The 26,002-nt window shown below is 38.2% G+C and overlaps 1 protein-coding gene across 4 annotated transcripts in view; it reads right to left on the bottom strand.

Annotated features, from left to right (window-relative positions):
* The window catches only part of CUNH4orf50 (chromosome unknown C4orf50 homolog), an 85,391-nt gene that overhangs the window by 46,533 nt on the left and 12,856 nt on the right, over window positions 1–26,002 (bottom strand). For 2 of the 4 annotated variants that reach the window (XM_066185432.1, XM_066185433.1), the window contains exons 6-14: window positions 25,713–25,837; window positions 23,130–25,346; window positions 22,276–22,377; window positions 20,359–20,505; window positions 15,749–15,925; window positions 13,504–13,560; window positions 12,943–13,125; window positions 4,173–4,415; window positions 2,653–3,066 (exon numbers count right to left, since the gene is read on the bottom strand). In XM_066185432.1, coding sequence (XP_066041529.1) covers window positions 2,674–3,066; window positions 4,173–4,415; window positions 12,943–13,125; window positions 13,504–13,560; window positions 15,749–15,925; window positions 20,359–20,505; window positions 22,276–22,377; window positions 23,130–25,346; window positions 25,713–25,837 — 3,644 coding nt within the window. In that variant the 3' untranslated portion in view covers window positions 2,653–2,673. The remainder of the gene's footprint in view (window positions 1–2,652; window positions 3,067–4,172; window positions 4,416–12,942; window positions 13,126–13,503; window positions 13,561–15,748; window positions 15,926–20,358; window positions 20,506–22,275; window positions 22,378–23,129; window positions 25,347–25,712; window positions 25,838–26,002) is intronic. The other 2 variants (XM_066185435.1, XM_066185434.1) reach the window with 2 other exon arrangements.

Genomic DNA, 26,002 nt, shown 5'->3' with positions numbered 1-26,002 from the left:
CCAGCAAATAGCTTATAGAATAAGGGGCAAAATTAATTATCCTGTATAACTCACTGAGCAAGCTGAGACTCCCACAGGACCTCAGCTCAGCAGGACTCCACTAAAGGAACCATCTGGTCTGACACTGTACATTTTGGGTCAGGTTCCTATAAATGACCGTGCTTAAAGAATTTGAAGGGCCTTGTTTGATGGTGCAATGTATCCTCTCATCTTCTTGTAAATCAACTAGTGCATAATTATTTGGTATGATCTTACTATCATTTCTCATTTGTCCAATCAGTAGTGGGAAAAATGGAGAAAGAGGTTTAAAAGAGAAAACCTGTAGCTAACTCACCTTTTCCAGTGCTGCTGCATGCAGCTCCCCAAACTGATTGCTGCTAATTTATTGCCATTCCTCCACGGTAGTGCCCAAACTAGCACATTTTTAATTTAGAGAAATGAAAAGCAGCTGAAAGAGCTGGCCAAATGATAACTGTGGTATCTGCACATCTTTAAACAATGCTTTGTAGTAGGAAGAATGGATGTCTTAAAAAATTAAAACCTCAAGGCGCTACAGGATTTTAACTGAAATCTGTGACTTGTGAAGCAAAGCAATGAAGTGCCAGCACAGAATCCATTTGCTGGATGAATTGCTTGAGTCCATTTTGAATTATAGTGCTTCAATGCAGGTAATATCCTTGCAAATGTCTGTTCTTCCATCTACATCTCTGTCTGTAGCCCTTGTTCAGGAAATTATTAGTTCCAGTAGGAAGAAAAAATGGGCCAAATAACCTAATTAGCTTAAAATGAAGCCTGAACACTTAAAATAAACCATGCTTATCAGTGATAGAAAGGGACTGGACTGACAAAGGCTTAATTTCATGGGAAGTCACTATAGCCCCAAACACAAAGCAGATCACTTCACTGGGATAACAAAGACTTATTATCATATTATCACAGAGTATTATTATTAATACCCTTTTTATTGGCACACTTCATGCATTATGATCTGACCTCAGACTGAACTGGCAGGCCCTGTATTTTACTGTCAGCGAGATAAAGCTCCAAAAAGTTCTCACAATGGCTAATTCTTCAAGCATCGTTTTATCATCATAGCAGTTACCATGTTCAATATTTACAAGTGGTTTTGCATACCAAAATATCTTAATACTTGACAAGGCAGCTGATGGCTGGATAGCAGGTATATCTGTCCTCAGAAGGTCTTTTGGCATCAGGAAGAAGAGAAAGACACATAAAAGCAAAAGCTCACATTTTGGCATCTCACTGGTGCCTCCTCCTTAGGCAGCACTCAACAACATCACTTCCAGGGACCATTTCCCTTGGCATCTGGTGTGTGCTTTGTAAAGATATGTTGGATGAAGAGCAATTCAGTTACTGCTGCAAGCAACTACACTGCTACCTTACTGAGCAATTGAAGGCAGGTTTCCACAATAAAGTGTGACTGTGTGCATTAATATTTCATCAAAACCAGGCATTTTATTTCTGGCTCTGAAAAACAAGTAGTAACATACTATGAACCAACTGGGGAAATCAATGGAGGCAGAGGAAACTATGATATGCATTACTGTGTGTGAATGCCCTTTTCTAATAAAAGTAATGAAAATGACATAAAAATTATAAAGATGTATGAATAATGGATGTTTTCTAAATCTATTAACTCTGATGAGATCACAATATAAATCAGTATTTTGCGGAATTTACAACCAAGCTCAGTTAAACTTCCCAGAGCCAACCAGCATTAGTGCACTCATGCACCTGCACAGACACACTAATCCCTCCTCCTTTTCATAGCGAGGATCCACCCAAGGCTCCTGCAACTCAGACCACAACTATCACTGAGCCAGACGTGAGCAAGTGCTGTCCTGGTGGTGTCAGCACAGGTGGCCTGGCATTCCATACACTTCTCCCTATGGCAGGGGTTTGGCAGCACAGGCTGCAGTCTGCATCATGCATTCTGTGAACTCAGATATTTCTGTACCCATGATGCCCATGCAATCCCCTAAAGAAAGTGGCTGTGAACATGTCCAGCAAAGTTATTCAAGCTACGCTAATTTGTTAATTAAAAGCAACAATTGAAGGATGTTATTTTACAGATACTAGCCCCTACAGCAATTGACTGAATGTCCTGCTGTAGTTTGGCCTATTAAAAAAAAAGATAATTTTTTAAAAGATATCCCAAGAGTAAAGAAACACAGAAAAATTACCCTCTAATTTTTTAAAAAATTAATTTCTAGGAAGTCCATGACACTACATTCCCTGAAATCCCAAAGGAAAAGGTCACACAAGAGAGATGTTCTCTCAGAACTTGCCACTGCACATTGAAGAAATAGGTTATACATAAAAGCAAAAGTAATTTAATAGATTGTTTCACAGTTTCAGTTAAAAGAAAATTCAAATCTTCAACAAAAGGTGAAAAGAAAATGGGGAGGTGGCCTGGCTAATGAAAAATCCATGTGTTTCAGTGATCTCAAATGTTCTATGAAATTTTGATCATACAAATATCACAGCTCTTTTCCATGTCAATTTTCCAGCCATCTCAAACTCTTTCCTAGACCATGCTAAAATCTGTGATTTATCATGTAAAATATCTGTCATTTTAAAAAATAAGTGCTTTTGTATCAATAGGGAAAATCACAATGCTAAGACGTTTACCTTGTTTTATTTCTGCAGGTTTTATTCTTTCCAATGCAGCTGATTCCTCCCCACAGGATATCGACCTTTATTACTTGCTGACAACATGTCTGGCAAATAGCTTTCTGCCGTGGTAGCTGAGGTTGAGCCATCTGTTTTTTCTCTAGAGAGCCATGCCTTATTCATAATGGCATTTTTGTGTTTCATTCCCTGGGGAATAGCACCTGCATGCTGATTTCCTATTTGACCCCCAAATACATCATCATGTTTCGACAGCCGAGCCCTCCCCTTGGTGGCCCAGCGCACGCGGCGGCGCTCCGGGGGCACCGCAGCATCCTCCATCCCTGACGGCACAGGCCAAGGGCCCTCCTCCTGGAGCCTGGGCAGCTTGGGACCAGCCCATGGGTTTGAGCTGGAGGGGACAACTGAAGGTATCTGAGGAGGAAAGAACAGAAATCATGACCTTGGATGTCACAGTGTGTCGCTGTATGTGTACAGGACATTATGCATTGTGGCCGAAATCAGCCACAGCCTCCCATATAACTGTACAAGAGGCCCATGTCCTGCTTTCATTGGGATTTAATTAAAGCTCATATGATTTTATATAAAAAAGTAATCTCTGAGTTCACAAAGATCAATCAAAAAGCTACTTGCATTCTGCTCTTCATAATAGTTTTCTTTTATGGCCACATTTTCATTTCTCTTTTTTTACGTGTGAGTATGAGTGTGAGAGAGAAAAGAACCAGGAAACTTGATTTGAACTGTTACATATATGACCTGGACTAAGAAACATGTTATCAGAATTCTGAGTCACCATTTCATTGCATAATAAATTACTTAACTAAAAGGAAATGTCAGTATCTTGCATGTTCTTTTCGTTACTGCCAAAAGCAAAACCTATGCTTTTAATTGTTTCATTGCACTTATTTTAATCCAAGATTATAAAGGAAATTCACTAGAGTAATATTTTTAACTACTCTACCTAACTGTCTCCAGTAATTGCATATCTGAATTATGTTTCCTTACAAGCATGAAGAGGCTATGTTGTCTCAGAGAGGCTGAAATCTCTTGCGTGTTTAGTTTAGCAGCAGACTGTTACAAATGCAATTGCAATTGATCAGCTCTGTTCTTAACAGGATTCCTGCAGTTAATGGAAATTACTATAAAGAGCTTCAGGGCATAGGAATAATTGGATCACCAAAAAAAAAAGAAAAAAGAAAAGAATTGGAGGGGAAAAAAGGTAAGACAAGATCAACATAACAACTTTTTTTAAAACATCCAACAATTTGCAAAGCTTATCTTATCATAAAGTACAGCATGATGAAAACAAAATCTTTTAAATATTTTTATGAGCCCCAAGCCTGTCTTAAGCAATGGGAAAAAAAATGCATAATGAAAAACATTAAACATTTATTTTTGTCAGCTTGTCTAAACTAACAATCAGTTGTGCATCTCTGGAAGGAAACACTCAAACATCTGTATCTTCTGCCAAGAACAGGAGATTTCACTAAACTAAAAACAGTGAGAAAACTTTTACTGACCTGGCAGTTTTTGTGATGGCTTTCTCTCGGTTCTCGATGCAAGGCCATGATCCTCTCTGGGCTTGTTACTCTGACAGAAGAACCAGCACACACGTTTGGGGTGATGGGAGAACTGTGGGGGCCATCCATCCCTGGCTGAGAGTTTGCAAATAGTGACCCAGCCATCCCATTCCCTTTGGCACATGCCACATGATCCTCTGGCTGTCCATTAGACTGTGAAACGTCTGTGGAGGAAGGCAGCATCTGCAAGAGAAAACAGCATTTTGAGAAATTCAAGACAGATTAAATTTTCCAGTGCTGCTCATTTTGGATTAGTGGAAGCCATTTGGATGAGTTCACTAAAAGAAATATTCACATCTATAAACTACAGTTAGCAAAATGAGGGAAAAAATAGCATACCAGTTATTTCAGACGTGGAGCATTCCTGCACCTCTCTAAATAAAGAATCCTGTATTCAACAAGTCATCCTCAAAACAAACCAAAAAAGATCTCTAAGCTTTATCTGCAGCTGAAAATTTGCCTTGAGATATTAAGAAAACCTATATGAAAACTAGAAAAAGTTCCTAATCTTAAGAATTATCTTAGTTCTCTTGAAGAATCTCAAAATTTCTAACAGGATTCTTTTACATACATATTTTCTCACTCCACACTACACAACTAATTCAGATTTGTCTACTTATAAATGTTCAAAAAGTTAAGCTTAAGAGATTCCAGAAGTGTGTTAGTTCAACTGCATGAACTCTTAGGCAGACCCTCCTATTCAAAACAAAAAAAATATTAATTCAGTTGATCTTATTTCATCTCCAAATCAACTTTAACACCACAGCAAACTATCCTTTTAGAATATCTCCACTGAACTGCAGACAAATTTAAGACAGAAATAGCAGTTTAATTATGTACATGCTCATAACAGTTTCAAGCAGGAGTAGATCTCCCTGAATCGTAATTACTACTACAGGGCAGTAGCATTTTATCATTCAAAACCAAATTTATTATAGCTACCAGATCACTGTTGCATTTTTTTCCTTGCAATTGTAAGCCGTGCCATTTCAGCCTTTCAGCTTTTGAAGAGTTGTTTATTTGTTTCTAAAATTAATACATCTCATTATGCATTAACATCTCATTGTCATTAGTCCTCTTGCAAAAGCTCCAGAAATGCAGATACATATATACACCAGGTCGGGAAGAATTACTTAAAAGAAAACACATTTTACTTAAAATAATATATTGCTTTCATCTGTGCATTTTTATTGAGTTTTAGCTACATCACTTGTGTCCATTAAAAAAAAAGAAAAATCAAAGCACTCTGAAATGCAATAGCAGTGTAAGATTGCTCTGAAACGACCCAACAGAAAGATTGGGTCAGAAAGAGTATTTATTGACAAGCTCCTGCATCTGCATATAGTTCTATTATGACATGAAGCAGAACACACGGAGTTTTTGTTGTGGCCATTTCACCTCCCGTTCTTGGCACCCCACCATGAGCAGAGGGATCCAGTTCTGATTAATTGTGGCCATTGGTCTCCCTAAAGTACCCAACACAAGCACGAGTGGCCAGCTGAGACTTCTCAGGAGCAGCTACCACCTGGACCCTTTATTTCAGGCTGAACAACAGGCCAGGGAACAAGGCAGGCATGTCCAGGAATGGAAGGACCACTCATACCGGTCAGTTTGGGGGACAGAATTTAGACTGCTGCTCTTCCCTAAAAGATTTTCTTTCTCTATGCTGACTACAGAGGAGCCTGTGATACTGTCTGGATATTGCATTTATTTAGGCAAGGTGGCGTGAATACCAAACATATCCTAGCACTGCAGACATAGATCAGTTGGAAAGTGAAAGCTATACTTTTGGATGTTCCCCTCTAAATACAGGAGCCCAAGGCAGCTCCAGAAGTCCTTGGTTTCTAACCAAGGTTACAAGTGCAGTATCTCCCCCTATCACTCACAAAAAATGCCAGCTGGCTTAAAGCGATGAAAGGTCAGCCCTGAAATGTTTTGAGGCATGAAGATATCGGATCTAAAATTATTTGATGAGAATTTCCTCCCTACAGGAAGCACAGTTAGAGGCATTTGTGGTGATAGATGAGAGTGAGCAGGAGCAGAACAAGTTCTGGAGCTCAATGACCCATGCAAAGGCAAATCACTGTCCTGCTCATAGGCAGGGGAGCTGGTAAAGCTGCCAGAAAAAAACATACACCCAAATCAAAGCTGTGACACTGGCACAAGTAATTTCTAGAAAAATAACCTCCTTGTAGGGTCATTTCTTTCCTTCAGCTCTTTACCCCACAAACCTTTTCGTCTCTTGGAATTAGCAAATTCTTCTGCAGCCAAAGTAGTGACATTCAGCAGAAAGCAGGGTTAATGCAAACCCCAGTGAGTGAAGATGCGACTACCCTGACAAAGATTTCACAGTGTAGTCTGCACTATATTTGAAAGTTGGTATGATTCTCTCGAAAGACTCATTTCTGGTGTGTCATAAGACTAGCACTAAAGATTGCATTTCCTATAGCACTAAGGATGCAGCTAAGCAAAATTCTGTCTAAATGCCCAGACATTAACTTGCTCTTTTTCAGGTTGGTTCTTTCTTCTTTTTCTTCTTCTTCTTCTTCTTCTTCTTCTTATTATTATTATTATTATTATTATTATTATTATTACTATATTTATTCTATTTTCCTATTTTTTTTTTGCTTTCCTCTCAATTTTCCACAAATTACCCCACCCAGGAAGAAATAAAAATATTGTGATATTTGACCAAACTGAGAAGAGTATAAACTTACATAATGCCAAGTTCTAGAAAGGATTGCTATTGAAACCAGAAAACATCAGCTCCCCCCAACACTACATAAAAATAAGACAGCGGTGTCAGAGAGAAGATGAAAATGTTTTAATTTATCTCCATATTTTTAATTGTACATTTTATGTTAATCTAAATTCTATTGTTTATCAGAAAATAAAGGAAGGTTAATTTTTAAAGCTTTTCTTTTTTTTAGTCATGGCTTCTTCTATACCAGCATGTGTTACTCTAGAGAAATGAATTACAGCAAAAGCCACTGCTAAAATATCTGTATTATGCAGTCATGAAATAGATTTAAATCTTGTCAACTAAACCAAATTTTACTTTCAAAGGAAACTAACCTTGACTAAGAACCTTCTCCTCAGCCACCACGAATTCTTGAGATTCCCTCTATCCACACAACCACTTAAATAATTATTGAACAGCTTTATCAGTTATTTCACTGGAAAGGTCGCGCTGCCACTGACTTTTTAAAATCTGTATTTCATGCCTCTAAGTATTTTTAATAATTTCTCTAATGGTCAAAAAGAACGTATCTCTCAGAAACAAACTTTACCTTTCTTTAAAAAAATTACTAAATAACTAATTCCACTCCTTCATCCACTTGGAATTCCAGTGATTCAAGGCATGTTTTTTGTACTGTCAGATAAAAAAAAAAGCCTCTTCCTGCAAAAAAAAACCTTAGTCTTGAAAGATTCCTTGTTCTTGATCAGCCTTGTCCCAAAAAGACTGAAACTTCAAAGTTAAATTCTTTCTCCCTTCTGAGGGTGGGACTCATCGAACCAAAGCATGTCTCCCCCCAGCCCCCTTGACAACCACTGGAGTCCAACTTCTACGGCTCTTCCCACCTCATCACAGAACCACAGGATGGCTGAGGCTGGGGGGGACCACAGTGGTCACCTGGTCCACTGTCTGTGCTCAAGCAGGGCCATCCCAGGGCACATGGCACAGGATCGTGTCCAGATGGTTCTTGAAGATCTCCAGTGAGGGAGACTCCACTCCTGCTCTGAGCAGCCTGTCAGAGCACTTACCTTAAGCAGATACATAACATGGGCAGGATAATTCCTTGGAAGCATGTCTTTCCCTGCTTTAACTATGAAAATAAATAGATAAACCACCACAGGTGACTGTCAGAAGTACACACATCATATGGGAAATTAATCTCACCCTCAGTGCCAGAAAAGCCTCTGACCTTAAGAGCCACAAACAAACCATTTTAGGGAAAGCATCAGAGAATTTTATTTCAGGCCTATTATCTTCAAATACGATTCACTGGAAAGCAGTAAGTGATTTCTTGCAAAGTGATGAGTAGAAATACAAACTAATAAACAATCAAAAAGCATTGTTCTACTAAATCATATCTCAGAAGAAATCCCTTGACAGAAAGAAGAATTAAGCTATGCTGTTCTGTGCATTTAATCTCTATTCTGTAAAACAATTCACTGCACTGGACACATTCCTTGCCTGGAGCTTTCCATCCATAAGGTTTAAGATGACTGGATGAAAAGCATTAAAAAGCACTACCATTTATCCCTACATTCCTCGCACAAATTACCTTTCAACCCCAAGAAATAAGGGCAAACAGCCACAATGGTTTCAGATCCACCATGGAAAGAATATATAAAATACATCATCAGGCCAAAGGGTTCCAGCTCAAGAGAAATTGGATGAGCAGCATTTTCCATTACAGATATCCGGACAGAGGTTGTTGGCTTAAACATTCGGGGGAAAGAATCAAACATACTCATTCTTCTCCGCACCTAGCCCAAATGAGAGAGAAAAGGCCCAAAATATTGCACAGCTGTACTGGCTGGGCTGAGTCCATATGAAAAGGGAGCCAAGCTCACTTGCCTCTCTGTGTGGTTCTCTGATCCATCAGAAGCAGCATGGACACTGCCTCAAGTTCAAGCCAGCCAGACTGGGTAAAGCCTGGTTCTTAAACTGCAAATAGACACCTAAACTCAGGAAAAAACTGGGCCTCCTGTTTCACATGTTCCATTACTCATCTGGAACATCTTCTCTTGCTTCCTACTTTTACCATCCTGAATAAAGAGCTGTTGCAAAGCCAAGTCCTAGTCCTTTTTTGTTAGATGTTTTGTGAACATGAATGTCCAAGATCAGCTGATGAATGCTGTCCTCTGTTCTTTTCACTGGGAAAGGCAGAAAAATAATAATTGTTAATAATGCCCGTGAATTCATTCTACAAAAGCAAGAAAAGAAAGATGAGGTCAAGGTCCTTCCAATTAAAAGAAAAAAATCAGCATTCAAAAGGAGGTGATTAAAATGGGACATGATAAAAGGCCAAACGTGGACACAAATTCTGTGTCTGACACTGGGCATGTGAATCCCAGCTCTGGCCCTGTGCCGAGTGCCACGTGTACCCGCTGGAGGCAGCCCTTGTCCCAGGAATGTGTCCTCTTCAGCCACATGCTTTTTATTTTCCAGACACAAAACAAGACAAGGTTTTCAAATATTTATAGTACCAAAATTTATTATTGCTCCACTCTAAGGGGCTGCAATGGTTTCTCAAGTCTTTTAAAAAGAGAATACATCACAAAGCCTTAGAAAGCAACTTCTTTGTGCCTCCAAAAATTTCAAGTCCATATTAGACATACATTGTCATTCCAATCTCTGCTCAAAAGGTGACTTTTTTCAAAGCTGAGAGGCACCATTTGTTCACCATCCTGCATAGAATTTTTGCTTTCACCACAGTGACATAGGTGGTGGGTGAAAAAGAATTGAAATAAGACTCCTGTGCAATCATATATGTTTATGATGATAAAAACCCACTAAAATTAAATTGAATTATATTAAATTGCTCAATTAAACTAAATTACAAGTAAAGAGCTTCATGATGTACAGTTTTATTGTGAGGAAAAGTAATTCAAAACCTATTCCTCTCTACAGGAACTTATTAAGAGAAGAGAAACTGGCTTTCTTTTATAAACATATTACTATAGCCTATATCTGACCTCACTGAAGAGTGCACTGCTGGAACAAAATTACGAGATACTACATGATTCAAGCAAATTTTATTTATCACTCACAAACATCTGAATGTAATGCTGGGCTGTGAAAACAATCAAGAATGACAAGCCTCAAAAAGTATGCTGCTCTGCTGAACTGAACTGATGGAAGCCTTGAGTTAGTCAGCAAAATAAAGCTATAGGGACAACAGGGAATTATCATGGCTGAGATCAGAGCCTTGAACACTGAAAGTGAAATCTGAGGAGAAGCTCAGTGACAGTGGGGTTTGCACGACACCATCTTTGTGGTTTAGTATTTTAATTGGGATGAAAATTAGGGAGAAAATACTTCTGGCAAACAGAAGGAAATTATCAGCCATCCACCGTGTCCCGAATAAGTGAAGAACTGAAGTTTGCCTTGGTTTGTAGGCATGAGTAACTTGGTGGTGCCCCATAAGTCCCCCACTGAAGCCGGGCCATCCCAGCTAGCTGAATCAGCTCTATCCCCTCCATATGTAATTCCACATACAATGAAAAAAAAAAAAAAGAGTTCTTAACTATGAACCAATTTTTTTCTCTAAGAACATGACTCAAAGTTTTTTTACTGAACTAAAGGCCAGGCACTGAATTGAGTACAGTCCCCTTCCCCTTCAAAAGGGTCTGGATGAGCTCTTCATGCATCACTGCAAACTTTAAGCTGAAATTCATCAGTAAGTCAAGGCACAGAGGTTTGCTGCAAATGTCTGACAGGCTTCCATTTGTTACTGGGTCCAGTAATGAATAAAGTCCATTGCAAATCTTTAATTTAAGAAGGAAAATAAAAGAAAACAAAAAAAGCAATCCACCAGGTTTTTTACGTAGAATTCAAATGTTAGGAATGCTGTAGCAGTGAAAAACTGAGGGGAAGGAAGGAATGAGCTTTCAAAGGAATTTTATGTAAGTGGATGTTGGGCATAGTTCTAGAATCTTAGATGTGAAGTCCAGTGAGAATAAGAGTTGAAAGCAAGAAATAAAACTTCTGAGATGAAAAGTCAGTTCACTTCAACATATGTCTACAGAATTCAGTACAAGATCTTTTAAACCAAAGAAAAGTATTCCATGAACATGAAACAGTCTCTTCTATTTTTCCTTTTTTTTTTTATTTTTTTATTGTAACCATTATTAAATTAGTAGTAGTGAAACTTGGACATTTTTTTCATTGAAGTGTCTTCCATTGGAAACCTGATGCATAGAAATACATGTTTTTCATGGGAACATACAAGTCTTCCTTGGTAGGAAAGTTTCCCCCTGTTAGATGTGGAACTACTTATCACAGACCAGAAGAGCCTTAAGTGGAGTGTCAAGACACCCCGCAAGAGCCAGTTTGGTCTCTGCATGATAAAAAACCCCAGGGTTGAATCCTATTTGTGCCTGAGCCTAAGTGAGACCTCTGGCCACTACAGTGCTGAACACCACGGGAAGGGGCTTGTGCTCCACTTAGTATGAGCAGCTAAATATCTATCAAAGCAGGAGATTTAATATGGGGCCCTATGCTGCAGATAAGTTCATTGGCTATCAGAATATATATTCAATCTAATTCTCTCTTGTTGAACCTGCTAAGTTTTGTAATAATTGAACCCTTAAGGAGACACTGTGAGCGTGAACAGGATTTTGATATTCATTGTGTTGGTAAGCTTTACTAATGCTCATCTATTGCAGCAGTGTCTGAGAAAAAGTCTGAAGGCAGTGGAGTACTATCTCCCTTCTGACAGATGAGTTCCTAGCCACTGTCACATCAAACACTCCTGTGCAGTGGGAGCTTGGGTGAGGCAGTGGTGGACCCACACATGAGGTACTCAAAGGAGACAGAGCCAGACACAGAGTCCCATCCCATTCTGCAACCAGGAATCAATCCACCTTCTCCTTAACATACAGTTAAATTGTTTTTTGCTCCAAAAACAGGTATGACTGAGTGATGGCTTGCAACACTTAGTAATGCTGTAAGAATTAGCACTATCAACATGATACAGAATACCACTCAGTGTGTAAAAATGCAAAATCATCAGAAAAATATACTACATGCCCATCATGAGCCTCTTCTGCTGGTGAAAATGTCAAGTGATAAGATAAATTTTTATGTACTCATTTTGCATGCACTGCGTTAGCTGAAGTACAATATATAGTATGAACCAATATTCTATGTTCTGTTGTGACAAGCACGCAATATTACACAAATATGTAACACACAGTATTTCCTCCCCCTACCCCGATTTTAACCAAAAAGATTCTACTTGAGTGTACTTGACACAAACATTACCAAATATTGTTTGGGTACTTTTACAAGCTTTTTAAAAAAATAAGGAACAGAAAATCAAAAGGAAAAAGGACTTGTTGATGGACATTGAAGTACAGCAAGGGAATTCTTGTTTCTTCAGGTTGCCAGATTGAGATTCCTGTCCTTAAGAATATTTTCAAGTAGGTGATACTCCAAAATTAGGAAGTTTATTCCCAGCATCCAAGATATTAAGGACAGTATTGAATAGAACCAGGTGTGAAACAGGCTGCTTCCCACTTTTGCCTTGCCAGAAAAACACAAGTGACTAACTCCCTTTTGAATGCAAATGTCCACTGAGTTGACTTAAGTCTTCAAACATTCACTGTTGACCTTTTTTTTCCTGTCTTCTTCAGAAATCTGAAACAATGCATTGAGCAGGAAAGAAATGCGAAATTCATATTTAAAATCAAATTGGGTAATACATGCTGCATTATCCATCGGATACTTAGTCAAAATATCAGGGGAGTGCTTCTTGCATGGAACATCTATGCACTTGCTTTTAGCTCCTGAAATTTAGACTCTGCCTACAACAACAGTAAAATGGCCAACTCCACTGATTTGTCTGAAGCCATACTTATATTAAGCAATGAAATATATTTTATAATTGCACATTAAGTCTCAATAAACTCTTTGAAAACCAGCATTTAATTCAATAGTGTAAACATGAGGATCCTACAAGGAAGTATGAGCACCTACCTCTTGATCACACACTGGCGTAAAAGCAACCTTGTACTCTGCCAGCGTCATGTCATTCACCAAGTTCTTCATCTCCTCATCAAATGCAGAGTTAATAAATCCTTGCCTGTGGAATTCGTCATGCATCCTCCTAATGAAGCTGTTCCTTTCCTGGCACTTTTGGGTGAGGCAAGCCAGCTTAGCCTGTGTGGCATGAACACATAAACATTCCATGCTTCTGTCATTTCACTCCCTGCTGAGACTGCAAGATTACATTTTGTGTCTGATCTGTAATTCCATACGTTTTGACCCAAAGCTAGAGATTGTATTCCTATGTCTCTACATTATTAGATGCCTCCACACCTTCAAGAGCAATATATATGCACAGATAAACTGGAAAGAGATGTATGTGCAAGGTTCCCTTTTTGATAGGCTAGAAGTAACCTTGCAATAATGTCAGTGAGCCCTTGCCTACGGTGAAGCCCAGCAGCATCCAGCTAATCAGGGACAACTGCAGAAGGAAGGCACAGACACAAGCCTGTTTGGGTAGGCCCTGAATCAGTGTTCAAGGAAACACAGTACCTTCAGAGGAGCTAATGTCAACTTCACTTCAGACTTTCTCTTCTGCAGTTCTTTCTCCTGAAAGGTTGAAAAATAGCCTGCATCAATTTACTCAAGAAGTATTTTGAAATACTCTAGCAGTTTTTTGACATTTATTTTAGACCTGACTCTAAGGTGTACACTTTGCATATCTGTGTGATCCTGTTTCACAAACAAGATGAATCATTTTAAGGCATTGGTTGCACACACACAGGCTCTGGCATACAAACATTGGCCTACTCACATTAGCATTGGTCTTAAAAATTAAAAAAGGCTTTTGGATGTTCTTAGATGGAGCCTTATATCACAGTATCACAGTAAAGACTTCGTATCCTTCATTATGCACTCATGTTTATATTTACCCTTTGAATCCTCCAAAACATTCTTTGGGGGAAAATTTTCCCTTTCCATATCAATATTATGTTATAAAATTAGAGAAAAGAGGAGGGATATTCTGCACATATATTCTACTCTGAAAAGTAAACATCAACAACCTTTTACTCTGACAGAACTGATACATGTCCTCTACCAGGAGGTGAAGCAGGGTGGGCCAGATTACTTAGACTGTACCTTATAATTAAAATCCACTCATGGTAACTCTCCTTTCTGATTATGCAGAAAAAAATACAGTATCTTGCCACATAAAATCCATTACCATAATGAATCAATACAGTATTTTTGACAATAAAGTACAGATTCCTTTGCATTTATTTTTTCTGACAATTTATATTTCTATAAAGTTTACAGTAAACACATTAATAATTTAAAAAGCCTCCTTTATGAGAACTCAGTTATGCTGAAAAAGGTCACATAGTCCTCAGTTAATAAATTGTGGGCTTGGGAGGAATCAGAGGAGGCAGGACAGGGAAACACGTCTTGACATTGCACTAGCACTGGGGGAAAAAAGAAAGCGCTGGCAGTAGGTCCCTGCACTGCAGATATGCAATTCTTGATGAGGCAGGGAGCAACACATCTCGCTGATGCAATAGAACAATTAGGATTTGTCCATTTATTTGGACAGCACATCTTACCCTTTACTCACCTACCATTTGACAAGACACCAGACAGTACAGAACAGTTTCATTTTCCCAGCACTGTTCTTCTAAGAGGCATCCCCTAACCCATGCCTGAGAGAAGCCACTAACTCTCTTTACAGGACTGGCTTAGAGCAAACCACAGCACAGGATGAGGCCAGGAAGAACAACACAAAACTACTACCACCAAAAAACCAAACAAACAATAACAAAACAGAAACCAAAATTGTAGAAAGATGGGTTGACTGTGGAGAAAGTAGAGTGAAAATTTTTCCCAGCAGGGAGATGACAACAATCTCTTGTATTTCAGAATATAGACAGAGAAGCATGTTCTACTTGTTGTATCAGGCTATGAAGAACAAAGAGCACTATTGAGAACATGCCATTTACTAGCTGTTTCAGAGCCTGATGGGCAATTCCAGTTTGGCTTACATTGTAGCTATCATCCCGTTCCAAAATATAGCTCCCAACAGGAAAGAAAATCTAATGGAAAGAAGTCCTAGGAGGAATTTGTTTCCACCCAAGACTTCAGTAGCTGTAGTCAAACTTACAGCAGCAGCTTTGCTGTCACTGTAAGGCAGCAGCTTTGCAGATCTTAATGTACCTGCTCTGGTTTGCCAGGTGAAATATAATGCACAAGTTTAAAAACTGCTTGTCTAAGTACATCTGTACATACATGGGGGTTCTCATTAGAATAACTATGACAAAAATCCAAACCAGACACCTATATGAAAATGTCTTACTGAAACTCTTAATGTGTAACCCTAGCAGATGAACCAAAAATGTTAGGAAAACTCTATCAAAATTCTATTATTAACTTGGAGTTTCATAATCTGATACAGTGGAACAAAAGAGTTGGGAATGTTAAAAAATCCTGACAATTTAAGCCAAGGAGGTGGCTCTTAAAGAATTTCAGCATGACTGCTTGCATTACACTACACAGATTAATTAGAGCAGAGACTGAATTTTCATGATCATCTATCATTTTTCCATAGCATGGATCACTCAGGCAGTTTACATCTTTTCTCTATTTCTCTGAAGTCAGGAGTTCTTTTATATGCCTGGAAACAATTTAATTAACCTCAGATTCATTCCCAGGAAAGAAGACTATTTTGCTACTCCCTTTAAAAGAGAGAAATAAGATCTGAAGTCTAAGCTCACATTTAAGCACACAGAAAACAACTTTTTTTTACCTTTTCACGTAGCTGAGCCTGAAGGAGTTCTACTTCATTCTGCAAGTCATGAAACCGATTTTGTAATGCAGCCTGGTCTCTGAGCTGGGCTTTCAAGGTCAACACTTGCTGCTCTAATCTCTTACTGGCTATTTTATTCACATCTTTTTCCTGGGCATCCTTCAAAGTAAACACAGGCTAGAGAGGAAAATACACAGATTTCAATTTAGGTGTATAAAATAACAAAAATATTCTTAATCATGTCTTATACCACAAAACTTCTCAATAAATATAACTACCTACCTTGTACATCAAAAAGAAGGAAGCTGCTATAAAATGTATGTTCCCAAAACTTCACGAACATATTAGCACTGATATTTTTAGTTTAAACTCTTTATATGTAAAGAATACTTGACCCCTGTGAGAACAGGTGTAGAATTGGATTTTCACAAAATTTCTTCAAGGTAAATATATGTATTGTAATGATTTAACAAATGGGGAAACTGGGCAGAGGCAGATGAAGTGACCAACCTGTGGTCACACAGTGAGCAAGAAAAAAATGCAGAAGTTCCCAGTCTCCTGCTTCAACAAGAAGCTATGTAATATAATATGTCCCTTGTTTTTCCACATATATTTATCTCAGAGAGATAATTCCACTCTCCCAAATATTTATTTTTTCTGAAAGATTATTAATAAACTAATCAGATCTTGAGTAAAAATTTCCAAAGAAAACTTTTTTTTTATGTTAAAATGTAGTAATAGTGATACAGAACAAATGGAAAGTAAAGCTTCTAAATTCAACTCCTCCTTCCCCACTCTCCAATTTCTTTTCTCCCCAAATTCATGCACTCAGATTGAAAGGATTAGTGAGAGCTTTAGATTGATGGTCAGCATCTTAAGGTCAGCTCCTACAAGTGACACTGCTTGATTAAACATATAGATTTAGAATAAGGAAAATCTGAAGGAGAAGGAAGTATCCTGAAACACACTTATGCTAGTACATTAAAAAAAACATTGAGTTGATGAACACAGCTGGTCAAGATTTCTGATAATATAAATATCAGTATATATGCAAGTCTAAAATATAAAGCTAAAAATTATAGTCAAACCCATGATATTCCGTGATAAAACCATATAAATTTCTGAAAAAACAGAATGATGTTTGATTTTAATGGTTACAAACATTGATAAAACTGAGGGAGAAGCTTATACTCAGCCCTGACCCACAACACCACGGTAAATTTTTCCCAGCCTTTCTGACAGCCTTTCTGGCTTTGACACCCTTGACTACAGCACACTGAAGGCACCATTCCATAGGGAACAGCAAACTGAACTGACAGATCACATTACTCTGCCCGCAACCCATCATAGCAAGGCAGGGTAAAACAGAAACACGACACTGTCACAGTGTTCTTCCTCGTGAAGAGAGTCCTCTGTGCACAGCACTGGAGCAGGTCGAATGCTTTGTACCAAACTTTTTGGCTCCCTCTTGTGTCAAGAGAACAATAGGAGCAGCTGGACACATCAAGATGGATTAGACCAGGGCTGCAGGGACAAAAGCATGAGGATGAACCCATGACATGATATTCCCTCATCTTCTCTCCCACATGAAAAGTATGTTAAAACCAAAAGAGACACACTCCCTAACTGAAGATACTTTATGGGGAAAAAAAAGGTGGGGAAATAAAACTGCTTGAAGGTTAGAGACAGAGAACAGTTCCCTCTTTCCTTTTGCATTTTGCTGACCTGCTAGCAGTTTTCTGTAGTTTTAATGCACAAATGAGGCACACAAGATTTATATTTGAGCACTCTGTCAGATGTCACAGTTTGCAGTGACCATAGGTTATATAGTGAAGCTCCAGAAGAATGAAGGACACAGCAGCTAGGACTGGGAAATAACTGAAGGATAACGAAGCCTAAAACACAGCATTTAACACACTGCATTCTTGTAAAACATGGCAAGGTCATTAGCCTTTGAAGTTGGTGCCTAAACATTAAAAAAAAAACCTGTACCTTCCTCTTCTTATGTGAATTGTGCTTGTCTGAAATCTAGTGAGGAAATGAGAAGGAATATGACCTTTTTTGCTACAGGCCTTTCTTGCAGACATTCATCATGAGTTCACTGGGGAAGCCTGGTGCCTTATTCACTGTGTGCATTTCATGCAATATCCTTCCATTCATTTTTAAAGCTGTAAACAGTACAGCTGCCCCCTTCCTGCTCACCCCCATATTTCTCTTAAATTCAACCACAGCACCACTGCTCAGAAGGCCACCTCAACATCCCAGAAAACTCACCCAAATACTCCTAGGCTAAAGCATATTTCACACGTTAGAAACTTCACTGAAATAAGAGTTCTAGCAGTAAGCTTCAAATATATTATCTTAGCTCTCTTTTACTTGCAATGAATAATATCATGACAGCCTAATGGAGTCTCAGGTGACAACTAGGATCCCTGGGCAGCAGGGCCTGTAGAACATAAGAAATGCAAAAAGTTCTAAAAGACACACTCAAAACACAACATATTTCAGACACTTTGGGTTCTAGGCCCAGAGTGCTTACATCTTCACTTCTTTCAAGCATTGCAGCAAGAGGTGTTCCAGAAAAATGAAGTTTAGAACAGGAAAAAGCATAAATTACAGTGATTTACTGTATAAGGGTTTATTAGTAACTTTGAGTAATGAAAAAGAGTTTCGGTCAAGGGTGGCAAGTAATTGAAAATAAAAACTGGATCACCAGTCAACAAAACTGCCCTCAGGAAGTAACATGATGCTAGAAAAGCAGATCATCATCTTTCTCGTGACATAAAGTAATTTTTTTTTAATCAAAAATATCATCTCATATTTTAAGGCCTTATACACACCCACTATCAACATCTTGATTAAAAACTTTATTTTAAAAGTGAATTATTGAAATAAAGTTGACCTTTGTTAAGATATATCTACTCCATATATCTACTTGCTAAATTGTGCCAATAAAATCAATGTTATTTGGTTAAAACATTATGAACTCGAGCTATGCAGATAATTAGTTCTGCCATCAAATAGTGCAACTGAAGGTTAAAGCCAGTTTTGTGATGTACATGGACTGCATCCTTGACCCTGGAATGAGACACTTGCATTCAAAAATTTGACACTAAGCCTGCAAGTAGTTCAATTGGATGAAAAAGTCAGACCTAAATCAAACAGCATCACAGTATTGCATAAATATATACTACTGATCAATAAACACTAATTTGAAAACGTAAGTTGTTGGAGGGGTTTAAAAGTGGCAGGGTTTTTCAGCAAAAGGCTGACCTGCACTTTTCCAGGGTAAAATCATTCTGTCAAGATCTATTAATTTTAATTCCCTATGTGAGTCATAGGAATAATTAACGTCTTACTTCATTGACCAACATAATAAACAATAATTGCCCCAGACTGTCCCTAAACAAAGGATTAAAGCTCCATTTCCCAAAAATGCACCCAAAATGTCAACTGCTGGTTTAAACAAAACACGTGACACATTTCTTCATGTTTTCAAACAATTTGGGAATTTCTTCTTGTTTGAAATTGATTCCATTGTATTAGGATGCTACATGCCAATACATCACAACAATATGAAAAATCTGTACTTCTTTTTCCTTTAAAAGTCAGAATTCAGCTGTCTAAACACCAGCCCATAGTGCCACATAGGGTTTGCAAGCTAACATGAAATAACTGCCTCGGACTTCCAGGGGGCCACGTACACCCTCAGCCAGGATGCCCTAAGGCCTTTAAATAGGATAAAGTGACATTTAGGCAAATGAACTGATCTCAGAATCCTTATATTTTCCATATTTTTTTTCCATCTTCCTCTAAAGCCATACCCATCCAACCTGTTCAAAATGAATTTGCAAATATTTGTAGACTTCTACAAATGTGTTTTCCAGCTGATAGAAATTGAGCATTTCTTCTTTGCAGCTTACCAGTAGAGGAGGGAAAAAATAATTTCAGGGTTAGCTGAAAAGTCTTTATAAAAGCTGCTTCCAGAAGATTATTCAGTAATTAAAAGTTTTCCATAAAACACTTTATTTTGGTGGAAAACATAAAATAAAAAAATTTAAAAAGCTTTAATTTACAGCAAAATCAGAATTTCTATGATATAAACACATTCCAATGAGACTTTCCTCCATGTGATAGAAAGATTTCCTGGATTTTGGGGAAACATATTTGGGCCACGTGCGTCCATTAAAGTCTTTGACTTTAATCCACGCCATCTGTCCACAGTGTCATTTTGCCTGTCCAAATCCAGCAATCTGGGCTACAAGGCATGAAATCAGGGCAAAAAGGCCAAATACTGGAAACACTGCAGACTCCTCCAAGGCCTTTCATTAAGGACACATAAAAATGACTTTGGCTAAAGAGAGCAGAACAAGAGCCTTCCTAAACAAAAAAGGGAAGTGTTTATATTGCCCATGCAGAGCCCAGACTCTGGACTACTCTGCAGGCTGATGGTCTGCCTTGCATAACATCGGCTCCCCTTGAGTTTCCAGTGGCTGGAGAGGCTCTACACTTGCTTCAAATCTACTCCCAGTATCAATAATGGGTGTTTCTGCAGCCAGAACACTCCCTCCCAAGGAACATGCTTTTCTCCATTATACTTACATACATACCATTGATTTGCAGTGCTGCTTTCCCTGCATTTTGTCCCCAACTTCTTGCTTAAGGCGGTCTAATTCTGAGAGAGCCTGCATCAAACGAGTTTTGGTTTCTTCACACCTTGTTTCAGCAAAACCAAGTTCTCTGTACCACTTCTGAGCCTAACAGGAAGAACAAAAATTACTGAGTATAATTAGTCCAGCAGTGGTATCCTTTCTCAATATGTATTTACAACCACAGATTTGGGCTTGCCCTTTACATCATACTTTTTCAATTGTTATAAATTAAATAAGATAAATGAAGTTACACAATACACGACAATCTTACCATAAGACATTAATGCAACTCTAGAAGTATGTCCTGTAGATTATCTCACTAGAGCTATGCCAAAAATAATATTTAAATTTATTTCTAAATGTGAAGGTACCACGAATATTCTGAATAAAATTTTAAAAGGCAGTGGTTTATGCACACATGATTTCAGAGATTACATCTTTGAAAGCCCTCAGAGCAAAGTAAAAGCAAGTTTTTTATTAGTTGGGCAGAGAGAAAAAGTTTTCCTGAGGAATGTGTCCTGGTTTCAACTGGGACAGAGTAAATTTTCTCCTTATTAGCTGGCACAACATATTGTTTAATTCAGTGTGAGAATCAAAACAAAAATGTCAAAAATGAAGAATTCAAAGAAGGGGAAAAAAAGCCCTCCACATGTTCACCTTTTAATTTTTTTTCTAGGCTGCCTTTATTCTACTTTGACACATTAACTGTAGTTTTGAAAACAAAAGCAAACTCAAACCAAAAACCACAAACAAGCCCCTGAACAGCTCAGCTGCTTGCCTGAGAGCAAGTTCTTTCCTTCATATGATATATAATTTTTTTCTCCCTTCTGGAAGCAAAGGTTTCACATTATTTTAAGTATACTGGGGAAAGTATTTCAACACACAACTTCCTTATAACACAAAAAAAAAAATTAGAAGGACCCAAGTTAACCAGATTTTACAAAAGAAATAAAACTATCTTTTTATGTTCGAAATACAAGGTCAGACGTCCTTGTCTAACCATCCAACAGTCATCTGAATCCATCCCTTCATTCCAGTTGCCTCACTTGAAAGCTGGGAACTCAAAGGACAAGAGTTTCATATAACCACCATGAAAATTCTGCTGCTATTTTTCTTTTACATACTCAACACACCTGGTGTTGCCAGTGGTTTGTCCACAGGGCATGTGAGTGATGCCTGTTACAGCCCCATAAATATATACTTGCCATAAAAATAGTACATTCTGCTTAGATGTGCAGGTAGTGGAGATTGCCTAATGAAAAGTAGGAATGTGAACATCCAGTGCATTCAGAAAGGCACAACTCTGAAAGCTTCCTCAGATGGTGTCAAAAGTGCAGATTTACCTCACACAGACACAGAACTACCCATCCACACAAGTCTCCAAGCAGCTGGTGCTGGACTTGGTGTTTGCTACACAGGTGCGGAGAGAAGGGGCAGCATGCCTGGCAGCGCCTCTGGACACAGCAAACCCCTGACAGTGCCAGGCTGCACACAGTCTGGCTTCTCATTCAGAAACTACTTTCAATTTAGGTTTGCAGTAACCCTCAGTGTTTCCACTGCCTTCTCCTTCTCCTTATTCCCAGTGATGTGGAGGGAAGCAGCTGCCCAGAGATGGCCAGGGTAGGCAGGTTGCTGTGTGTGCCTTTTTCAGGGCACTCAGACTCTGCCACAGTGTGCTTCATCAAGTTTCACTTGATGTTCTGGCCAAATGAGAGTGACTGTGCCGTTCATCACTTAAAAATCAGAGGAACACTTTGGTTCTGCACATCAGAGACTTCCCTGTTTTGTAAAAGTGTTAGAGCCTGGCAGAAAGAAGACAGCCATGTAAGCAAAAACAAATTTGCTCCTCAGAAGTACATCAGAGTAGAAGGTTACCTCTTTTTTTGATTTTTCTAATTCCTTTTGCTGTATTTTTAGTTCCTCTTCTGCCTTTCTGACTTGCTCTTTCATCATACTGTAGCTTTCAAACATGCTGCCCTGGAGAGATAAAAGGTATGATGACTCCTCTCACCTGTACCAAATGGCACACATTTATAGAAAAAATATATGGTTTCCTCCCAAACTACTACAAAAAAGTTGCATAAAATCAAGGTATTACATATAAGTATTTCCCTCTTGACTATTCTCAAGTGAAGTAGTAATTCTGCATTTATAAGTACATAGTAATCTCCACAGAAATTCACTGTGGTGTAAGATACACGACTACAGAGGAAAAACATGGATGAGAAATACAACATGAGTAAAGATCCTGTCTTTAGAGATATGTTTCATATGCATCAAAACAATTTAAAAATTAGACCAAATTAGAATAAAAATTCATAAATTAACATGTCCACACTTTTCAACAAGACTTGATTTTTTCACCCTTATAAAAAGTTCCCTTCTGTTAGGAGAACTTGTGGTAGAATAAATGCTTCTTGTAAAATCTTTTCTCTTGCAATAACATAAATAATTCTTTAAAAGCATGAACAGTGCAGTCTTTTAATTATTATTTTTCACTTTGTAGCTTTCTGTATAATTTTAACATTCTCTTACAACATTAAAAAAAAAACAAACAACCCTCTCTGGCATTTTGCCTTCTACTTCAAAGTTAACTTTAGCACCTCAGCTCATGTTAGAGGTTACAGTTTCCTCCATCACAAATTCAACTTTGCCCTCCAAAATGACATTTGTATCTCCCTTTCTTTAGAAGGCCCTATGTGATAACATTCCTTAATGTTATTATTTACCTTTTTCCCAAGGGAATAATCTGAAGGATCTATAGCCAGAACTCCCCGATCTTCAGTTTGTATTACACTACATGCTGTTTCAACTTTCTTTGGCTTAAGACCAGGTTGTTGACTTTCTTCTTTTAGTTTTAGTATATTTTTCTTTGTTCCTATACTTTTCTCTTTGCTCAGCTCTTCATATGTGAAACCCAAAGAAGACATTAATTCTTTTAAATTTTTATTCTCTAAAATAAAGTTTGCATTTGCTTTCTGAAATTCATCAAGCTGTTCTGAAGTTTCTTGCTTGATTCTGTCTATCTCTCTTTTCAGTACACGTTTTTCCTCCTGTAAGTCAGAAATGGTTTGGTAACAGCTAGTTTTGCAGTCTTGGAGTTCAGAAACTAAGGTCCTATATTTGTCTTGCTCACACTTTATCTCTGCCAAATGTCCCAACAAAGTTTCCTTTTCACTTTCTGAAAGAGCTATTCTTTGTAAATTTCTCTTTCTCTCTTGTATTAATTCACTATATTTTGCTACATAGTTCTCCTTGTCTTGTAATAATTTAGCCATTTCTTTGAAGCATTTGCTTCTTTCTTCTTTCAGGTCAGAAAGCAGCTGGAAATACCTCATTTTCCTTCCATTCAGGGATAGAACGCTCCCATGAAGTTTATTTGATGCAACTGACAATGAGTCTTTTTCAGAATTCCTATTTTTCTCTTCAACATATGAGGGATTCTTAGAAAAACTTGCAACTGAAAATGTTCCTGGGGTCGTGGTGCTTTCTTCTGTAAAGTTATTATAACACCCACCAGCAACTTCTTTCTCATTAAGTGAGTTTTGGAATGAAACACTGTTAGCTTCATCTACTGCTAAAATATATTGAAAATATGCATCCATCTCCTCTTCCAGGGCACACATCATCTGAGCATATCTGTCATTCTCCTGTTGTAATATAAAGACCTTTTTGGAGTAATTCTCATTCTCTTGCATCAGGAGAAATATCCTCTGAGAACATGCAGCCACTGCTTTTTCCAGTACAGATATTTTCACATTACGTTCATTTCCAGCTTCCAGGGGTGTTAGATGACAGAAACACTCATAAAAACTGTTCCCTGGCTGGAATAGTTTGCTTAAGCACACAGGCCTCTCTTGCAGAGGAAGCAGCAAGTTTAGTGGGCACCTCTCTCCATCTGATGAAAAAAAATTCTGAGAGTATGCATGCTGCACATTTTTAGCAGCTATTTTTTGACGTGAGAAATTCTCATTTGGTTCACATAGTTTCAAGGTCTGGTCTTTCCCTGTTTTCAGGCCAATATTGCTGGAGGGGTTTGTTTGGTGAGTTAGTTTCTGAGCCTGCTTTCCTTTCTCTTCCATTTCAATCATGTATCCTCCACTATTCACATCAGGGATGCAGTTTTCCAAAATATTTTCTTCTTTCTCCATTCGTTCAGGACTCCCTTCAAAACACTTTTTAAAGTCTTTAAAATCAACAGATAAACTTTGAGCATCCTGCATGCTATGGAGACTCTCTTTGGCTTCCACTCCTTGCCTTCCAGGACTGAATAAATCAGTTTTGTAGGAAACTTTAGAACTTTCCTCAAGATCACAAGTCACCTGTTGTTGTTGGGTCTTGTCATTCTGTATTTCTTGTCTTTTAGCTCCCCCTGTAAAGATGTTTTGGTGATACTTTTCATCATCATCACCACCTTTATCCAGACATTTGTTTTCACTTACACTTTTTGGCAGAATTTGTTTGTTTCCCCAATGTTTTTCCATGTTGCATTCTTCTAGAGATGCTGTGAAAATTTCATCCACAGTGGAAGGCAACTTTCCATGAAGAAGTTCAGTAGCTCTGTCATAAAATTGTCCTTTTGCAGCAATGCAAAGGCCATCAGACCAAAGATTAGTATTTGTCCCACAGAAACTCAGACTTCTCCCCTTCTTCTCAATGGTGAAAGCTGTTACATTGCATCTTCCAGGTTCAAACAAGGTCAGTTGGAGCTTCTTCCTCATTAAGATTTCAACCACAGAAGCAGGGAATGTCTTCACTGGTAGAGTTACAGCATGTTCCTTCAAGAGAAAACAGGTCTCTTCATTTTTAATTTTCTCACTTGTCTCATCATTGGGTAACTTCTCAGAACAAGGGGGAAGCAGTCCTGCTGCATGATGACTTGGGGTACACCTGAGCAAAGTGAAACTATCCTCCAGAGTATTTGCCCTCTGTGGTTCAAGAGTGACCTGATGATAACAAATGAGAAATGTTTCAAACTGAAAAATGTATGCTAAAGTACATTACTAATCACAATTTTTTTCCTTCATCTACAAAATACTTGATTACAGATTGATGAGAAAAAAGTATTTCCATCCAAAGCATTTTCAAATTATTTAAAGACTCGCAACAAGAGTAATGTTACAAATTCAGTGTAAGTTAACCATTTTCTTAGTGCACGCCTGTATTCACCTTGTAAAACATCTGCAGTAGCTATGATTTAAAGCACCTTTTATATTCACCTTTAAATACACCAACTCTTCATTTTCTCTCCAATTTCACATACTCCCTGTGCACTAAGATAGCAAGAACAGCAGAGTAACTTTTCTTCTCACCTGCTCAGTCTCAGCTAGACTAGCAACATTCGCAAAGGCACTGGGACTGCGTTCCAAAACTGGTACAAGTTCTTCTGGTAGCTCCTTGATCTGCTTTAGTCCATCACAACTACAGGCTGGTGTTTCTGTTATGGTAAAGTACTAGAAAAATGTAATGTCACTCCCAGATAGTTGCACAAAAAAAAAAAAAAAAAAAATCCCAAAACCATCTGAGCAGATGTTTTGAATAGAAAAATATTTTAGTGAGAGTATGCTCAGAATTACCTTCACCAGCAGCACACATCACCACA

Source organism: Chamaea fasciata, unplaced genomic scaffold (genome assembly GCF_029207755.1).
Source record: "Chamaea fasciata isolate MVZ Bird 193981 ecotype frontalis unplaced genomic scaffold, bChaFas1.0.hap1 SCAF_6, whole genome shotgun sequence".
In the NCBI taxonomy this organism is placed as follows: Eukaryota; Metazoa; Chordata; class Aves; order Passeriformes; family Sylviidae; genus Chamaea; species Chamaea fasciata.
This window is presented reverse-complemented; position numbering and strand designations above follow the sequence as displayed.